This window comes from Muntiacus reevesi, chromosome 10 (genome assembly GCF_963930625.1).
Source record: "Muntiacus reevesi chromosome 10, mMunRee1.1, whole genome shotgun sequence".
Classification (NCBI taxonomy): Eukaryota; Metazoa; Chordata; class Mammalia; order Artiodactyla; family Cervidae; genus Muntiacus; species Muntiacus reevesi.
In genome coordinates, this window is record NC_089258.1 from 23076362 (window position 1) to 23096986 (window position 20625).

Consider the following 20625-nt stretch of genomic DNA (forward strand, 5'->3'; position numbering starts at 1 on the left):
AAAAGAACATTTTTTTTTTTTTTTTTTTTTTTTGGTGTTAGTTCCAGAAGGTCTTGTAGGTCTTCATAGAACTGTTCAACTTCAGCTTCTTCAGCATTACTGGTCAGGGATTAGATTTGGATTACTGCGATATTGAATGTTTGCCTTGGAAGTGAACAGAGATCATTCTGTCATTTTGAGATTGCATCCAAGTACTGCATTTCAGACTCTTTTGTTGATTATGATGGCTACTCCATTTCTTCTAAGGGATTCTTGCCAACAGTAGTAGATATAATGGTCATCTGAGTTAAATTCACCCATTCTAGTCCATTTTAGTTCACTCATTCCTAAAATGTCAATGGTCACTCTTGCCATCTCCTGTTTGACCACTTCCAATTTGCCTTGATTTATGGACCTAACATTCCTTTTTCCTATTTAATATTGCTCTTTTCAGCATTGGACTTTACTTCCATCACCAGTCACATCCACAACTGGGTGTTGTTTTTGCTTTGGCTGTATTTTTTCATTCTTTCTGGAGTTATTTCTCCACTGATCAATAGGTGCATATTGGGCACCTATTGACCTGCAGAGTTCATCTTTCAGTGTCCTATCTTTTTGCCTTTTCATACTGTTCATGGGGTTCTCAAGGCAAGAATACTGAAGTGGTTTGCATTCCCTTCTCCAGTGGACCACATTTTGTCAGAATTCTTCCCCATGACCATCTGTCTTGGATGGCCCTAGATGGCATGACTCATAGTTTCATTGAGTTAGACAAGGCTGTGGTCCATGTGATCAGATTGGTTAGTTTTCTGTGATTGTGATTTTCAGTCTGTCTGCCCTCTGATGGAGTAGGACAAGAGGCTTATAGAAGCTTCCTGATGGGAGAGACTGACTTAAGGGGTCTTGTTCTGATGGGCAGGGCCATGCTCATAAATCATTTTTACTATGTTTAACTTCAACCAAAATGAAAAACATCTTTCAGCTCCAGAGTTGTGGGAAGCTTCAGAAAGGGCTTAGTATATGAACTGTATCCTGGAAGCTGAGGATCAGAAACGTTAATGGAATCCTGGCAGTAAAATAAAAATCAAGCTGAAAGGTACTTCTCTAATGAAAGCTTTATTCTCACAGTACCAAAATGTACCTTGGGAGCTACACAGGACCAAGTTACCATTTACTAATGCTCTGTAAATATTTGTGGCAGCAATAGGAGTACAAAAAGTTAGGGCTCAGCTTTTCTAACCAGTAATTCCTGTGGCCCATCTGAGTGGTATCCCTAAATAACTCCTCATGATTTTGAATTGCAAAGTGAAGTTATCTATGGCAGGTCTCTGTTGCATAGGAAGGCAAGAAGCAATTAGCTAACAGACTCCCATGGGGCCCTGAGTCACTGGTGAGGAAGTGGCAGGGTTTGATCCAGGTATAATGAGATTCTAGACTGGCTGAATCATCCTTACAGTTGGCAGGGCCTATAGTTGTTTCTCCTGTTATAAAATCATGCTGTCTTTTTGAACATTCATTTCATAACACATATACCACAAAACTAGTTATATATAAACATATAAAAATAAAGTAATTATTACTATAATAGGGATTCATTTATTGGAATACTGTCACTTCAAAAAGCAGGGTCCTAAGTGAGTTAGGATGAAGCTCAGGGAATCTGACGGGAGAGGGGAGGGACAGCATTAACACAGGAACTTCTCTTTATAGATGACTCCGGGGTAGAGCCCTGTAGGTATGGCACTGATATGTCAGGGGGTAGCTTGGGGACCTCGGATTTTTGGAGTAGTGAATAGGAGCATAGGCTGTATCTGGGCCAAAAGTGGAGAGAGAAGCTCAGAGGGAAGAAGGCAGAGAGCATTAATGATAACCTTTGTTCCAAAGTTACCTCAATCTGTAATTCACCTGGGGAGCTTGTTAAAATGCAGATTCTGTGATGGGACCTGAGAGTCTTCATTTCTCACACACTCCCAGGTGCTACCTGCTACATGGATGTTGCTGGAATGTGGACTGTACCTTGAACATCAAGGACCTGCTTTCCAGTTATAGTTCTCAGGCTAACCTGCAGCAGTGCTACAGTCCAAAGACATGGTTTTGGTCCTGACTGCCACTTGCTAGCTGTATTTCCATGGACAAGTTGATTCTTTCGGGCCTCAACTCCTTCACCTGCGCCTGTTTTCCTAACAATTTCTCTCCAGCTAGAGTACGGCCAACTGAGCTCTTGGGCTTTGGAGGTGAATCCTCCAGAATAAATGAATACCCAGGGTGGAGTGGAACTGCCCCATGGCAGCAGGGGCTTTTCTCAGCTTTCACACCGCCAGAAGGGCCCAATTTGTCACCCATTACTATTTAGTGGGGATCCATCACTGTCTTCCTGACATCTTATTCTTCTTCCCAGCCATGGATTTCCCTGATGGAGAGGATAAAGAGGAGGTGTTGGGGGGCAAAGGAGCACTAAACTCTGTGTCAGAGAGGGACTCTAATGTTTTAAAGTTCTTACAAAATTGAAAGTGCCATTTCATAGTGTTTCACACTATATATACCTGTGAAAATCTGAGAACACAAAATTTTCTTTCTAGACTCTAGTTTAGTCCATAAAATTGTTTCCAGGGCTGATTACTAGAGTTTTTGAGAAATACAGAGCCCTTGTGTCCCATAAAATTATTTATTTCCCTTCTTTCTTAAAAAAGAATTTGAGGTGCCAAGTCCTGCTGTCATTGGGGAGATAATTGTGTTTGATGATAGAGAAACCAGTTTTCTGGTACTGCACGATTGTAGGGATTGGAGTTTGAATGTATGTTATTGTCCTGAGACCATCAGGCAGGAGGGGGAAGACTGCTTGCTCACATGCTATGGTGCTTATCAGGAGCCATTCATCCCCTTCTCCCAGGCAGACTAGTTGAGCAGACCCAGAGATGCACCATCCTCCTTTGCATTCAGCTTCCCTGAATTATAGCTCTGATAATCTGCCATGGCAATGTGATTGCTCTTGATTGCTTCTCATAAATTCTGATGAGAAGGCATGGGAATCATTGCCTTTTATCTTATTTCTTTTCTACAGGAAATCTCTAAGATAAATCCCGCTTCCTTGTGGCAAGAGGAGACAGTTCACAGGTTTAGAGATTCACTCTGAAGGAAAGGGTTGCTTTGGGACACTTTATCCTCTGGCCACATTCCCTGAGTGTTTGATCATTTCAGCACCATTATTTTCCCAAGTGATGTCAAGCCAAGGTTTACTTCCTCTACCATCTGCTACACTACTGACCCTACTGGCATTTTGATCAAATCTACTGCCAGCTTGGGACTGTGGTGGTAACTAGAAAACTAGGTCACATAATTAAATGCACATTTATTCCATACTGTCTCCTGTATCTCACATGGTGTGAGGTATCATGGAACACAAAATGGGTATATTTAGATAACATTAAAAAAAAAAAAAACCCCAACAAACATTACATCAGTAACAAGTCTTTTTCATTGAGAACTTTTTGGACTGAGGAGGTTGACACTCACTTTAGATGCGCCACTCCATCCAGGGTGGCTGGTACATTGTACCTTCTCATATACTCATGCATCTCTGGGAAGCTTTGCCTCACATAGTCTTCAGCACTGCTCTCCCGGACAGTTCCAAAACGGAAGCCTTGAGAGGGATGATGTAGCTATGAGGCAGAAAAAGAAATGTCTTGAATATAAATTATTCCTAGAGTTGTTTTCAAATTTTTCTTTTTCTATCATTCTTTTGAGTCTGATAATGATCTTGCATTTTTCAAACACACAGTCATAAACATAAATTTCCTTGTGCCAACATAGGTACATGCTCTTTCATACCAGCTTTCCCATAAATAAATGTTCTATCTTCACATAAGTAACTAGTCTCTCTTCAGAAGCAAACAGACGAAAACAACAAGTAGAAAATATAAAACAGCTTTCTTCTTTATATTGAGAGCCTGTCAGAATTCTTTAGAAATTACAAAGTGACATATGAAATCAATCTTGGTAATCATATTATAAATTGCTTATTAGGAAAAGCATAAAGTTAAAACAATAAATTAAAGATTGTGCCCTTCCTTGGTTAGAACTACACAAAGGCCAAGTTAAAATCCTGCAACCTGAGATCAAAATATACATGACCGCAAACCATGAATTCATCTCTTTTATGTTTATTAGTCTTTATGCTATAGTATATTTTAAGTTCATTGAATTTATTTTTGGTATAATTATGAAGTGATCTATTTCCCTTAGATAACTCTGTTTTACAGTGCTGAGTCATATTGCATATTTTCTCAAGTGGAATGGTATGTAAGACAATTAGGAGCAACAGAGGAGGTGGCTAGCAGGAGTAGATCCAGTAATGTCATGGTTCTCCAGGATGCAAGGCCTCACAGTGAGGAGAGGTATTAAGATATAGTACATGAGACAGTATACTTCATGGAAGTTGCACAGAAGTATTAATACAGGATCTAGAGTTATTTCAAATAAAAGAATCAACTCGGGTTTTTTTCTTTTTTTTTAAGTTGTTTACATACCTACAGATTAAGAAATCACTGAATTTAGTAATAAACAATTTATATTTGAAGATTAATTAGTTTTGACACACAGTAAAGGGTCTAACAATATGGCAATAGTTAAATTATTTGCCACATCCTTATAGAATGTTATCTAATGTATAAATCATGTTTGTAAAGCATATTTAATAAAACAAAGCAAATGCTCATATGACAAATGAAGAAAAGGCTCTTGTATGGTCTGATCAAAGTTAAATATGTATATAGTTATTTTAAGGGCTTCCCAGGTGGTGTAGTGATAAAGAATCTGCCTGCCAATGCAGGAGATGTGGGTTTGATCCCTGGGTCAGGAAGATCCCCTGGAGGAGGAAATGGCAACCTACTCCAGTATTCTTGCCTGGAGAATTCCATGGATAGAGGAACTATCCCATGGAATAGGGAATGTATCCCAGATACAGAGCTAACCCACTGTAACTGGTGGGTTACAGTCCATGGGGTTGCAAAGAGTTGGACACAACTGAGCATGCATGCATTCATAGTTATTTTAAATACTGTGGCTCCCTCATATATATCATATATACACATGTACACACACACACATACACACACCCCTGGGAAGAAAATATATCAAGATATTAACAATGGTTGTTCCATTGTTCTGTAGCCAATCCATTTATAGATTGGCTACAGAAACATGCCTCGTGTTTGTGTTAACACGAGGCATGTTTCTGTAGCCAATCTATAAATAAATATATGGAACAACCATTGTTAATATCTTGATATATTTTCTTCCCAGGGGTGTGTGTATGTGTGTGTGTGTACATGTGTATATATGATATATATGAGGGAGCCACAGTATTTAAAATAACTATGAATGCATGCATGCTCAGTTGTGTCCAACTCTTTGCAACCCCATGGACTGTAACCCACCAGTTACAGTGGGTTAGCTCTGTATCTGGGATACATTCCCTATTCCATGGGATAGTGAGGGTGGGATGTTTTGAAAGAACAGCATGTATATTATCTATGGTGAAACGGACCACCAGCCCAGGTGGGATACATGAGTCAGGTGCTCGGGCCTGGTGCACTGGGAGGACCCTGAGGAGTCGGGTGGGGAGGGAGGTGGGAGGGGGGATCGGGATGGGGAATACGTGTAACTATATGGCTGATTCATGTCAATGTATGACAAAACCCACTGAAATGTTGTAAAGTGATTGGCCTCCAACTAATAAAATAATATTAAAAAAAAAAAAAAAGAAAAAAAAAAAAAAAAAAACTACATTCAGTGAAGTAAGTCATTAACTTATGTCAATATTTTTTTGGGGGGAAGCTTTGCATAATTTTAAGAGTTACTGGGCCCACAAAGGTAAGTACCTACAACCATTGCCACAAAGTGACTTACCACCTGCTTTGTGATATTTCTTTGGCTATCTCACTGTTGAACAGGCTGTATGGCATAAACTTGTGTTCAATTGTTCACACACTGGATAAATTCTAATGTTTTATGCCAGCATAACCTTAATGAGGCATCAATAATAATAATGGCTAACATTTATTGATTTTTATGTGCTAACTGATGTTTATCTGCATTATCTTGATTAATCCTCATAAAAACCTGATTAGTCCTTATAAAAACCTCATAAAAAGGACTCTAGTAATACTTCTTTTTTAAGGATTAATCAACTAGAAGCTCAGTGAAATGTAGCAAGTAATAGTAAGTAATAAAAGTAGTAAGATCACACAGCTAGAAGTAGTAGGGGTTGGATTAGAACCTATGTCTGTTTCACTTCAAAGTTCGTACTATTACTGACCACATCACCCTGCCTTCCAGGTCATGGCAGCAAATGGAGAGAAGATGTTTATTAGAACAAGCTCACTAGTCTTTTAAAATATTCTCCTTAAGCCTTAGGCCTAGGCTGTTCTTACAGTAGCAGATTGCAACCCTGTGGCTTGATCAAGGCAAACTTATCAACATTCTGTTTATCCAACAGCTATTCATTTTTTAAAGCCTAGATCAAGACTCTGTCTGAAGTCTTTGGCCTTATCAAATTTCACCCTCCTATCCAGGAGGAACAAAAATAAAAATAATTTACTGCCTCTTTATCTGTGCTGAGACAGCACCTTGTACATAAATAACATGTAGGCTAGGTACTTACTTAGCCATTTTTCACACTTTTCATACATTTCTCCTTTGACTCTCCCAATAAACTTATGAGGTATTTCTATTACCATCCTTTTATAAATAAAGGAACTGAAGATTAGAAGGTTTGTTATTTGCCCAAGACCACAGAGCTAGTAAACGTTGAATGTGTAATATGAACCCAGATAGTCTGATGGAAACGAACAGAGATCATTCTGTTGTTTTTGAGATTGCATCCAAGCACTGCATTTCAGACTCTTTTGTTGACTATGATGGCTACTCCATTTCTTCTAAGGGATTCTTGCCCACAGTAGTAGATATAATGGTCGTCTGAGTTCAATTCACCCATTCTAGTCCATTTTAGTTCACTCATTCCTAAAATGTCGATGGTCGATGGTCACTCTTGCCATCTCCTGTTTAACCACTTCCAATTTGCCTTGATTTATGGACCTAACATTCCAGGTTCCTATGCAGTATTGCTCTTTACAGCATTGGACTTTACTTCCATCACCAGTCACATCCACAACTGGGTGTTGTTTTTGCTTTGGCTGCATTTTTTCATTCTTTCTGGAGTTATTTCTCCACTGATCTCCAGTAGCATATTGGGCACCTATTGACCTGCGGAGCTCATCTTTCAGAGTCCTATCTTTTGCCTTTTCATGGGGTTCTCAAGGCAAGAATACCGAAGTGGTTTGCCATTCTCTTCTCCAGTGGACCACATTTTGTCTGAACTCTCCACCATGACCCGTCTGTCTTGGATGGCTCTAGATGGCATGGCTCATAGTTTCTTTGAGTTAGACAAGGCTGTGGTCCATGTGATCAGATTGGTTAGTTTTCTGTGATTGTGGTTTTCAGTCTGTCTGCCCTCTGATGAAGAAGGATAAGAGGCTATGGAAGCTTCCTGATGGGAGAGACTTACTGAGGGGGAAACTGGGTCTTGTTCTGATGGGCGGGGTCGTGCTCAATAAATCTTTAATTCAATTTTCTCTTGATGGGTGGAGCTGTGTTCCCTCCCTGCTATTTACTGGGGCCAAACTATGGTGGAGGCAATGAAGATAATGGCAACCTTCTTCAAAAGATCCCATGCATGTACTGCTACACTCACTGCTCTCAACCCTGCAGCAGGTCACCACCGACCCACGTGTCCGCTGGAGACTCCTGGACACTCAATGGGCAAGTCTGGGTCAGTCTCTTGTGGGGTCACTGCTCCTTTCTCCTGGGTCCTGGTGCGCACAATGTTCTGTTTGTGCCCTCCAAGGCTCTATTTCCCTGGCCTGTGTAAGTTCTGGCAGCTCTGTGGTGGGGTTAATGGCGACCTCCTCCAAGAGGGCTTATGCCATACCCAAGTCTGCTGCACCCAGAGCCCCATCCCTGTGGCAGTCCACTGCTGACCCGTACCTCCACAGGAGACACTCCAACACAGTTCTGTCTCAGTCTCTGTGGGGTCCCTGGGTCCTGGTGTGCAAAAGGTTTCTTTGAGCCCTCTGAGCATCTCTGGTGGGAATGGGGTTTGATTCTAAAGGTGAATTCGCCTCTCCTACCATCTTGCTGGGACTTCTGTGTTGCCCTTGGGTGTGGGGTATCTCTTCATAGCCCCTCCAGGGCCTACTGTCTTGCTGGGGTTTCTCTGACCTTGGGTGTGGGGTATCTCCTCACAGCCACTCCAGCGAACTGCAGCCACAGCTCCTGACCTTGGGCGTGGGGTATCACCTCTTTCAATATCACAGTAATCCAAGTCTATGCCCCAACCTGTAATGCTGAAGAAGCTGAAGCTGAACAGTTCTATGAAGACTTACAAGACCTTCTAGAACTAACACCAAAAAAAAACCCCATGTACTTTTCATCCTGGGGGACTGGAATGCAAAAGTAGGAAGTCAAAAGATACCTGGAGTAACAGGAAAAATTGGCCTTGGAGTACAGAATGAAGCAGGGCAATGGCTAATAGAGTTTTGCCATAAGAACACACTGGTCATAGCAAACACCCTCTTCCAGCAACACAAGAGAAGACTCTACACATGGATATTACCTGATGGTCAATACTGAAATCAGATGGATTATATTCTTTGCAGCCAAAGATGGAGAAGCTCTATAGAGTCAGCAAAAACAAGACCGGGAGCTGACTGTGGATCAGATCATAAACTCCTTATTGCCAAGTTCAGACTTAAATTGAAGAAAGTAGGGAAAACCACTAGACCATTTAGGTATGATCTAAATCAAATCCCTTAAGATTATACAGTGGAAGTGAGAAATAGATTCAAGGGATTAGATCTGATAGAGTGCCTGATGAACTATGGACAGAAGTTCATGACATTGTACAGGAGACAGGGATCAAGACCATTCCCAAGAAAAAGAAGTGCAAAAAAGCAAAATGGCTATCTGAGGAGGCCTTAAAAATAACTGTGAAAAGAAGAGAAGTGAAAAGCAAAGAGAAAAGGAAAGATATACCCATTTGAATGCAGAGTTCCAAAGAATAGCAAGGAGAGATAAGAAAGCCTTTCTGAGTGATCAATGCAAAGAAACAGAGGAAAACAATTGAATGAGAAAGACTAGAAATGTCTTCAAGAAAATTAGAGATACCAAGGGAACATTTCATGCAAAGATGGGCACAATAAAGGACAGAAATGGTATGGACCTAACAGAAGCAGAAGACATTAAGAAGAGGTGGCAAGAATGCACAGAACTGTACAAAAAGGATCTTCACGACCCAGATAATCATGATCGTGTGATCATTCACTTAGAACCAGACATCCTGGAATGTGAAGTCAAGTAGGCCTTAGAAAGCATCACTATGAACAAAGCTAGTGAAGGTGATGGAATTCCAGTTGAACTATTTCAAATCCTGAAAGATGACACTGTGAAAGTACTGCACTCAATATGCCAGCAAATTTGGAAAACTCAGCAATGGCCACAGGACTGTAAAAGGTCAGTTTTCATTCCAATCCCTAAGAAAGGTAGTGCCAAAGAAGGCACAAACTACTGCGTAATTGCACTCATCTCACACACTAGCAAAGTAATGCTTAAAATTCTCCAAGCCAGGTTTCAGCAATACGTGAGCTGTGAACTTCCAGATGTTCAAGCAGTTTTAGAAAAGGCAGAGGAATCAGAGTTCAAATTGCCAACATCTGCTGGATCATCAAAAAAGCAAGAGAGTTCCAGAAAAACATCTATTTCTGCTTTATTGCCTACCAAAGCCTTTGACTGTGTGGATCACCACAAACTGTGGGAAATTCTGAAAGAGATTGGAGCACCAGACCATCTGACCTGCCTCTTGAGAAATCTGTATGCAGGTCAGGAAGCAACAGTTAGAACTAGACGTGGAACAACAGACTTCTTCCAAATAGGAAAAGGAGTACGTCAAGGCTGTATATTGTCACCCTGCTTATTTAACTTATATGCAGAGTATATCATGAGAAATGCTGGGCTGGATGAAGCACAAGCTGGAATCAAGACTGCTGGGAGAAATATCAATAACCTCACATATGCAGATGACACCTTGCTTATGGCAGAAAGTGAAGAAAAACTAAAGAGCCTCTTGATGAAAGTGAAAGACGAGAGTGAAGAAGTTGGCTTAAAACTCAACATTCAGAAAACTAAGATCACAGCATCTGGTCCTATCACTTAATGGCAAATAGACGGGGAAACAGTGGAAACAGTGGCAGAGGTTATTTTTTGGGGCTCTAAAATCGCTGCAGATGGTCACAGCAGCCATGAAATTAAAAGGCGCTTACTTTTTGGAAGGAAAGTTACGACCAACCTAGACAGCATATTAAAAAAAAGAGACATTACTTTGCCAACAAACGTCCATCTAGTCAAGGCTGTGGTTTTTCCAGTATTCATGTATGGATGTGAGAGTTGGATTATAAAGAAAGCTGAGCACCAAAGAATTGAGACTTTTGAACTGTGGTGTTGGAGAAGACTCTTGAGAGTCCCTTGGACAGCAAGGAGATCCAACCAGTCTATCCTAAAGGAAGTCAGTCCTGAATATTCATTGGAAGGACTGATGCTGAAGCTGAAACTCTGATACTCTGGCCACCTGATGGGAGGAACTGACTCATTGGAAAAGACCCTGATGCTGGGAAATGTTGAAGGTGGGAGGCGAAGGGGATGACAGAGGATGAGATGGTTGGATGGCATCACCAACTCAATGGACATGAATTTGAGTAAACTCCTGTAGTTGGTGATGGACAGGGAGGCCTAGGGTGCTGCAATCCATAGCGTCACAAAGAGTTGGACACGGCTGAGTGACTGAACTGAATTGAACTGAGTTTGATAGACAATAGTGACTCTGGACACCATGAACAGATCTTCTGACACTATGTCATGCTGACTTTGGACCTGGTCATTACAAAACTTGCTACTTAGCCAGGCAGTGAGCTAAGGGCTTTGAGCATTTCAAATTCTGAAAAATAGATGTCATTTTCATATTTTACAGATTAAGATGCTGAGGTTTGGGTAAACTAATAATCAAATTCTCAGAGCTAGTCATTAGTAAGATCAGCCCTCATTCTTTTCCCTAACATGCAGACCAGGTTTCATTCATTTGAGGACCAGTTACCTATTATGACACTTGTACCTGAAGAGGGCTCTGTACATGTGTGTCAAATCAATTAATTTTACCACTATTCTTCTTTCTTCACCCATTTAACTTGTATTCATCCTTCTACTCTCAACCATCACTTCCTTATGTAGCTGACTAGGTCAGAGGCTACTTTCCTAAGCCCTCATAGTACACATACTTTTCTTTTGTAGAACTTATCACAATTGCACTTTTAAAATTTAACTGTGTAATAGTTTAATGTCTAGCCTTTCATCTTCTCAGTGGACTGGAAGCTCTATGTAAAACATTTAATTAATTGTTGTAGTCCAATGCCTTTCATCATGTAGTTGCTCAATAATATGCTTGATGAATGACTGATGGATTCTTTGAACCTGGAGGGAGATGAGAACTTTGCCATCCCACTTAGCACAGATTGGGCTAAAAACAGAGTTTACACCTCAGGCTTTTGAAGTGAACCCTCCTTTTAAGGTAAAATGATCTCAGGTCAGTAATTAGAATACCTTTGTCTTATATAGTCCTTTTAAGAAATAATTTAAATAATAATCTTAAAATAATCCTTTTTAGAAGTTCATTTTCTCACATTATACTGTGCAATATTTTTATGGCCTATGAACTGTTTCTAGGCAAACTCTGCACTTCTTTTCTTTGTTGAGTGCATCAATACAGCACTGCTTCCCAAGACACCAAAGGGAGTTGGGAACCAGCAGATCCAGGCTTGGGATTTCAGAGGAGGATGAGTGAGCCCTTGTGTTATCTCCTTTCCATGTTTTCCTGCAGCCTTTCATTCACGCCTCTTCATGGCATGGCTCTCATGCCTGTGAAGGGAGCAGTTTTGAGAATGGAAAGTTCCTTCAACATTACCATAAATAACCAGGTTCTATGGGAGGAAGCATTCTGTTAGCCTGACTGGGACCCCACTCTAACCTGGAGAGGTATTACAAACACTGCCGTTTCTCCAGTCTAAGCCACCATCATTCTCGCCCTCTGCACATTCCCTCTCTTCCCCTCCAATCCAGTCAGAGTAATCTTCCTAGAGCCCCAAACTGGTCATGTCACCCACTTGTTTCACATCTATCAGTGGCTCCTCATTGCTCTGGGATGAAGCTGAAACTCTGGCCTCAGCATGATCCAACTCCCACCACCTTCTTTCCACTCACATCTTCCCACTCTCCTCTGGGCCCTGAAACTTTAGCCAGTTTTCTCAGTTCTTCCAACATATACCTTTTGCTTGATCAGGTCTCTTGCGAATAGCCTTCACTCTACCTGGGATGCTTCCCTCTGTGTAGCTAATTTTAAAATGTCACATCATCAGAGAAGTCTTTGCTGACCCCTAGACTAGATTAGGCCACCTGCAATATCCTCCCATTGTACCCTGCAATTTCATGTCACATTAATGACACCTGGGATTATTTGTTCAATGTCTACTTTTCCTGCCAGCTTTTACGTTTCCGTGAGTGTTAGGCCTATGCCTGTCTCATTTGTGAAGTCAAAAGTCCTCAACAAATGTTAGCTGCTATTATTCTCATCATCATTATCATCATGAAGCAAATACAGTGCTTGGTATACAGAGCAGATCCCTGATAAGTATTGGTGTAATAAGTCATCATTATTAAAGCCAAATTCTCTTAGGTTAGAGACATTAAAAATAGACACTTTTGTCACACTTCATGTTGTCTTCCTTTTAAACATTAAATGTTTTCCTTTAATTCTTATCTTAATTCTTTCGAAACAGTATGTTCTTTTTTATCTCTCTGTGTGAGATTCTAATGAAAAAAAAAAAAAAAAGGATGAGCTACTCGGCAGTCACAGAATAATAGAATCAGAAAAGGGATCTAAGAAGCTATTGATGCAACTGGATAGACTAGCATAGCCCGCCCTTTGTGTCCATGTGGTGTGTAATTCAAACATCCAGGGATATCAGAAAGCCTGCATCCAGGAGGGAGGATAAAAGCATACAAAGAGCTAAAGTAGTTGAGCTGCATTACAACCATCACCAGGAAGCCCCAGAGAGAGAAAAATTTCTTTAAAGTTTCAGCTAAATATTTTACCAGCTCTTCCAATTCTGTTTATTTTTGTGTCAGCCTCTTTAGGCCTTGGGGAAATATCTAAGGTTAACCTACCCATTTGTATGTGAATTGTTCAGCATTAATGGAATACTGAACTCTACCCAGAGCACCTGTGCGGAGAATAATCAGATATTTTGAAGAAAGCAAAGTGACTCAAAACAAAATGGAAGCAAACTCAAAAGACAAGCTTCTCTGTCTATAGTAGATGTAATGAATGTGAAAGTGTTAGTCACTTAGCCATGTCCGACTCTTTGCGACCCCATGGACTATAGCCCACCAGGCTCCTCTGTCCATGGAATTCTCCAGGCAAGAATACTGCAGTGGGTAGCCAATCCCTTCTCCAGATTATCTTCGTGACCCAAGGATTGAACTTGGGTCAGATTCTTTACCATCTGAGCCACCAGGGAAACCCTGAAGATGTGATGATTTAGATTAAAAAACAATCTTAATGTTGGATATTTTCACCTGGGGTCTATATTTGTACTTATCTGAGCTTTTACATAAATGAGGGGAATACGTAGTCACTAGGCCCGATAAAATGTCCTGTGGAGGTGGGTGGAAAAGGCCATTTTTAACTTTACCAATGGAATGGGATATACTAGGTATTGGGACCTTAGTTCCTCCTCATGGCAATGTATTACCCATTTAAAACTTGTGGACTCTATAAATGGGGTGGTCTCAGAGTTCAGAGGAGCTTTAAAAGTCATCTGCTCTATCCACTGATGGCTGAGTCCTTGATGGCAAAGCTAAATCTATGACTTGGAGTTTCTTCAAATGTAGACACTGACTTGTTAGGTCTAGGTTAGGGTCTGTGAATCTGCAGTTTAACAGGCTTCCTATTGATGCTGATACCTTGGTTCATGGATCAAACTTGAAGTAGCAAAACCATTTATAACATTACTACTATATTTCTGTTAAGTTTCTGCTTGGATGTCTCCAGTGACAAGGAAATCACTTTTCTTGAAGCATATTTTCTGTATAAGGAGGATGTCTTTGTGTCCCACCCAACAAATCTATTTGAATATGTAATAATAATAAAATAACAGCTAATATTTACAAATATTTCCATATGCTAACACAGTTAAATCTAGCGATATTGCTGCTTTTATTATTTTTTACTACATATGAGAATTGAGATTCAGGGAGATTTTAGCACATTGTCTTAGGCCAGCAGAAAGAGATAAATTAAGATCTGAATCTGACACTGTCTGACTTGAAGCCCTTAGCCTTTTCTAGCACTACATTCTGCCTTTATAGACTTGTGTTATTGTCCAAGTTTTGGTGATGACTTTAAGTAATACAAACCTGTCTGTGCTACAAATTCAAAATCATTTTGGTTGTTATAGCTGTGACTGTATGATTCATATTGCAAACTAGGACATTTCTTTAAAAGGGGACACTATTGATTATTACAGAGACTGCAGACACACTGGAATTATCCCCAACAAACAGGGATGTGTGTTCACTGAGTTATTACTCACTTTCTGAACATCGTTGTTTTTGTTCAGTCGCTCAGTCGTGTCTGACTCTGCTACCCCATGGACTGCATGAACATTAGAAAACAAAAATGAGGCTGAAAATAATGTGTGTTTCTGTAATGTGAATTACTGAGTAAATTTTATATCACAGCATTTTTTCCATATTATTCCCATTTTCTTTTTCAAATTTTTAAAAAATTTATTTATTTTTAAATTGAAGGATAATTGCTTTACAGAATTTTGCTGTTTCCTGTCAAACCTCAACATGAATCAGCCATAAGTATACATATATCCCCTCCCTTTTGAACCTCCCTCCCATCTCCCACCCCATCCCACCCCTCTAGATTGAAACAGAGCCCCTGCTTGAGTTTCCTGAGCCATACAGTAAATTCCCATTGGCTATCTATTTTACATATGGTAATGTAAGTTTCCATGTTACTCTTTCCATATATCTCACCCTCTCCTTCCCTCTCCCCGTGTCCATAAGTCTATTCTCTATGTCTGTTTCTCCACTGTTCCCCTGTAAATAAATTCTTCAGTACCATTTTTCTAGATTCTGTATATATGCATTAGAATATGGTATTTATCTTTCCCTTTCTGACTCACTTTACTCCATATGATAGGTTCTAGGTTCATCCACCTCATTAGAACTGACTCAAATGCATTCCTTTTTATGGCTGAGTAATATTACAAAATATTACAGAAGAAAGGTTCTCCTTTTTTTGCATTTAAATTTCTTTATTGAAGTATAGTTGATGTATAATATTATATAAATTATATGTGTAAAATATAGTGATTCACAATTTTTACTGCCTTTTTTCTTTTCAGTTTGTAATCTCTAGTCAACAACATTCTTTGACATCATGTTTGATTTACGTGAGCTGTAGCCCAGGTTCATCTGACAACCTGAGTCATTGCATCAAATCCCTTGTACAGACTAGGGGTTAGCAAACTATGCCCCGTGGGCCAAAGCCAGCCTGCCACTTGCTTTGTAAATCAAGTTTTATTGAAACCCAGCCAGGTCCCATCATTTGTATTGTCTACTGCTTTTGAACTACAAAGGTAAGAGCTGGGACTATATGGTTTCACAAAGCCTAAAATATTTACTATTTGGCTCAAACAGAAAATGCTTGCTGGTCCCTGGTATGGACAATAATTGATCTGACTATCTCTTTGACTCCTCTATTCTAAAATCTGAACAGTTGCTTAACAGGTGCCACCTTTGAAGGTGAATAAACAGAGGTGCATGCATGTTCAGTTGTTTCAGTCATGCCCAACTCTTTGTGACCCCATTGACTATAGTCCACCAGGCTCCTCTGAACATGGGATTCTTTACATAAGAATACCTGAGTGGGTTGCTGTGACCTCCTCCAGAGGATCTTCCCAACCCAGGGATCAAACCTGTATCTCTTGTCTCCTACATTGGCAGGTGGGTTCTTTTCTTTACCACTAGTACCACCTGGGAAGCCCAAATAGACAGAGCTAGATTTGGTAAATCTCAGTAGATTTCTTCAGTTCAGTTCAGTCCAGTTGCTCAGTTGTGTCCAGTTCTTTGTGACCCCATGGACTGCAGCACACCAGGCCTCCCTGTCCATCACCAACTCCTGGAGTTTACACAAACTCATGTCCATTGAGTCAGTGATGCCATCCAACCATCTCAAACTCTGTCGTCCCCTTCTCCTCCCACCTTCAATCTTTCCCAGCATCAGGGTCTTTTCAAATGAGTCAGCTCTTCACATCAGATGGCCAAAGTATTGGAGTTTCAGCTTCAAAATCAGTCCTTCCAATGAATATTCAGGACTGATTTCCTTTAGGATGGACTGGTTGCATCTCCTTGCTGTCCAAGGGCTCTCAAGAGTCTTCTCCAACACCACAGTTCAGAAACATCAATTCTTCAGTGCTCAGCTTTCTTTATAGTCCAACTCTCACATCCATACATGACTACTGGAAAAACCACAGCCTTGACTAGATAGACGTTTGTTGCCAAAGTAATGTCTCTTCTTTTTAATATGCTGTCTAGGTTGGTCGTAACTTTCCTTCCAAAAAGTAAGCGCCTTTTAATTTCATGGCTGCTGTGACCATCTGCAGCGATTTTGGAGCCCCCCAAAATAAAGTGAGCCACTATTTCCATTGTTTCCCCATATATTTGCCATGAAGTGATGGGACCAGATGCCATGATCTTAGTTTTCTGAATGTTGAGTTTTAAGCCAACTTTTTCACTCTCGTCTTTCACTTTCATCAAGAGGCTCTTTAGTTCTTCTTCACTTTTTGCCATAAAGCTGGTGTCATCTGCATATCTGAGGTTATTGATATTTCTCCCAGCAATCTTGATTCCAGCTTGTGCTTCCTCCAGCCCAGAGTTTCTCATGATGTATCTGCATATAAGTTAAATAAGCAGGGTGACAATATACACCCTTGACATGCTCCTTTCCTGATTTGGAACCAGTCTCTTCTTTCATGTCCAGTTCTAACTGTTGCTTCCTGAACTGCATACAGATTTCTCAAAAGGCAGGTCAGATGGTCTGGTACTCCCATCTCTTTCAGAATTTCCTACAGTTTGTGGTGATCCACACAGTCAAAGGTTTTGGTAGGCAATAAAGCAGAAATAGATGTTTTTCTGGAACTCTCTTGCTTTTTTGATGATCCAGCAGATGTTGGCAATTTGAACTCTGATTCCTCTGCCTTTTCTAAAACTGCTTGAACATCTGGAAGTTCACAGTTCATGTATTGCTGAAGCCTGGCTTGGAGAATTTTGAGCATTACTTTACTAGCATATGAGATGAGTTCAATTGTGTGGTAGTTTATGCATTCTTTGACACTGCCTTCCTTAAGGATTGAAATGAAAACTGACCTTTTCCAGTCCTGTGGCCACTGCTGAGTTTTCCAAATTTGCTGGCATATTGAGTGCAGCACTTTCACAGCATCATGTTTCAGGATATGAAATAGCTCAACTGGAATTCTCTCACCTTCACTAGCTTTGTTCATAGTGATGCTTTCTAAGGCCCACTTGACTTCACATTCCAGGATATCTGGCTCTAGGTGAGTGATCACACCATCGTGATTATCTTGGTCATGAAGATCTTTTTTGTAAAGTTCTTCTGTGCATTCTTGGCACCTTTTCTTAATATCTTCTGCTTCTGTTAGGTTCATACCATTTCTGTCCTTTATTGTGCCCATCTTTGCATGAAATGTTCCCTTGGTATCTCTAATTTTCTTGAAGACATCTCTAGCCTTTCCCATTCAATTGTTTTCCTCTGTTTCTTTGCACTGATCTCTGAGGAAGGCCTTCTTATCTCTCCTTGCTATTCTTTGAAACTCTGCATTCAAATGGGTATATCTTTCACTTACTCCTTTGCTTTTCACTTCTCTTTTTTCACAGCTATATTTAAGGCCTCCTCAGACAGCCATTTTGCTTCTTTGCATTTCTTTTTCTTGGGGGTGGTCTTGATCCCTGTCTCCTGTACAATGTCATGAACCTCCATCCCTAGTTCATCAGGCACTCTGTCTATCAGATCTAGTACCTTAAATCTATTTCTCACTTCCACTGTATAACCATAAGGCATATGATTTAGGCCATACCTGAATGGTCTAGTGGTTTTCCCTACTTTCTTCAATTTAATTCTGAACTTGGCAATAAGGAGTTCATGATCTGATCCACAGTCGGCTCCCAGTCTTGTTTTTGCTGACTGTATAGAGCTTCTCCATCTTTGGCTGTAAAGAATATAATCGATTTGATTTCTGTGTTGGCTATCTGGTGATGTCCATGTGTAGAGTCTTCTCTTGTGCTGTTGGAAAAGGGTGTTTGCTATGACCAGTGCGTTCTCTAGCAAAACTCTATTAGCCTTTGCCCTGCTTCATTCCGTACTCCAAGGCCAAATTTGCCTGTTACTCCAGCTGTTCCTTGGCTTCCTACTTTTGCATTCCAGTCCCCTATTATGAGAAGGACATCTTTTTTGGGTGTTAGTTCTAAACTATCTTGTAGGTCTTCATAGAACCATTCAACTTCAGTTTCTTCAACATTACTGGTCAGGGCAAAGACTTGGATTACTGCTTCCTGGCGCTGCCTAGATTTAGGCTTTAGCAATGATGATCCATCTCATTTCTAGCTGCATGGAATATCAACACCCAGCAGGAGGTCCAGACTACTAAAGCCCTTTGTTTCTTTCTAGGACCAGTGACAGGAAAGCTCTGGTCACAAAATTTCTAATAGAAGCATTTGTATGATGTTGGACTAATTTTGAATTTAATCTTAAATCCTAGTGGCAAGTGCTTTTGGAGCAGTCTCCACACGCCCAAAGTTATGACAACTGGCCAGTGACACATATATTCACTTTAGCTAAGTTATTTCTTCATTTCATCCTCTTATTTGCCATTTCTTCCACTTCTCATCTTTTTGATGCAGATTTTGTATATCTGCCATCTTATCAAAGCTGGAGTTAATCATTATTTCTATATTATTTCTTCCATTGTTTTAATAATGATAATAGCTAACCCTTATTGGATGTCTCCTTTATTCCAGGCACTGTGCCAAGATCTTAAATTAATCCTCATAGCATCCTTTTGTGGTACATATAATCATTATCCCCATTTCAAAGATGGGGTGCGGGGTAGGGATTGAGTCTGGAAGTGGTTATGCAACTTGCCCAAGGCTGCATAACCAGAAAGTGGCGAATCAAGGAGGTGGATCCAGAAACCTGAGAACCTGTACTATTAATCTTTTGTTTATCCTGCCTTCAGGAAAGATTCTTCTTCTGTACACTATAGCTAACATAGACATTTCTCATGCCTAATGGTCAATTTAATCCAAACAGCTAGTGCTGGTTTAAAAAAGAAGACAAAAAGCCCATTCCCTCTGGGTTTTTAACAATGTGTTTATCACAGTTGTAGCAAAGCAGCAAAAACAGCAACATTTGAACTGTGCTATTTAAAAAACTCATTCATGCACATTATTCCATTCACAAGGCACAAGCAGTCTGATGGTTTCTGTGTTCTATTCACAAAAGGTTAAAAGAAGCTAGATGGATAACAGAGTCCCTAAAACAAGCACATTCATCCTTGAACCCCTGGGGGTCAAACACACGTGTTTCAAACCTAGCAGTCTCGGGAGTGGCTGTAGGAGAACTGAGCCCTCCCTGCTTGATTCTCCCTGGCCAGCATCACTACAACTTCATACACATCTTTGCTGTCACACTCGCCAGCGATTTGCTTCTCTTCTCCACTCTGCTTAGGTTACAAGTGGGGACGAGGGACTGACACTGAAGAGACATGTCAGTCAGGGAGGCCAGAAAAATGAGTCCAAGAGGACTTCCCTGGTGGTCCAGTGCTTAAAAATGTGTCTTCCAGTGCAGGGGATGTGGGTTCAGTCCTTGTTCAGGGAACTTAGTTGCCCACATATTGGGGGCAAGTAAGCTTGTGCACTGCAACGAAAGATCCCGAGTGTCATAATGAAGACCTGATGCAGCCAAATGAATAAATAAATATTTTAAAAATGAGTCCAGGCTACAGGAAAGAGCATCTGGAGGAGACGCCAGAGATCATTCGGCCCACTCATATGTATGTATATATGTAGCTTGCATTTATGAAGAACTCACCATGTGCCAAGCTCCTGCTAGAACCTTAAGTCTATTGTATATTTTAAGCCTCATAGCAATCCTACAAGGTATTTATTTTCATCTCCAACTTTCACACAAGAAATAAGATTTATGTTTAAATAACTTGCCTGATGTGAATCAGCCAATAGAGGAAGGCTCTGAACTTAGTCAGACTACAGAGACTTTGTGTGTAAACATTCTGATCTATATGATAAGGAGAGTTATGCTCTAATGAAAAAGGTGAAGAAAAGTCTTGCTGCAGGTCACAAAAAATAAAGCAAAAGTGAGCTTAAAAACCCTGAACTCAG

At 40.4% G+C, this 20625-nt stretch overlaps 1 protein-coding gene across 2 annotated transcripts in view; it reads right to left on the reverse strand.

The window, feature by feature from the left end:
- GRIN3A (glutamate ionotropic receptor NMDA type subunit 3A) overlaps positions 1 to 20625 on the reverse strand; it is a 192051-nt gene that overhangs the window by 68105 nt on the left and 103321 nt on the right. For both annotated transcript variants that reach the window (XR_010664632.1, XM_065947450.1), the window contains exon 4: positions 3493 to 3638. Coding sequence is in view for 1 of the 2 variants with exons in the window: in XM_065947450.1 (XP_065803522.1) it covers positions 3493 to 3638 (146 nt within the window). In the remaining variant the exon portion in view is untranslated. The remainder of the gene's footprint in view (positions 1 to 3492; positions 3639 to 20625) is intronic.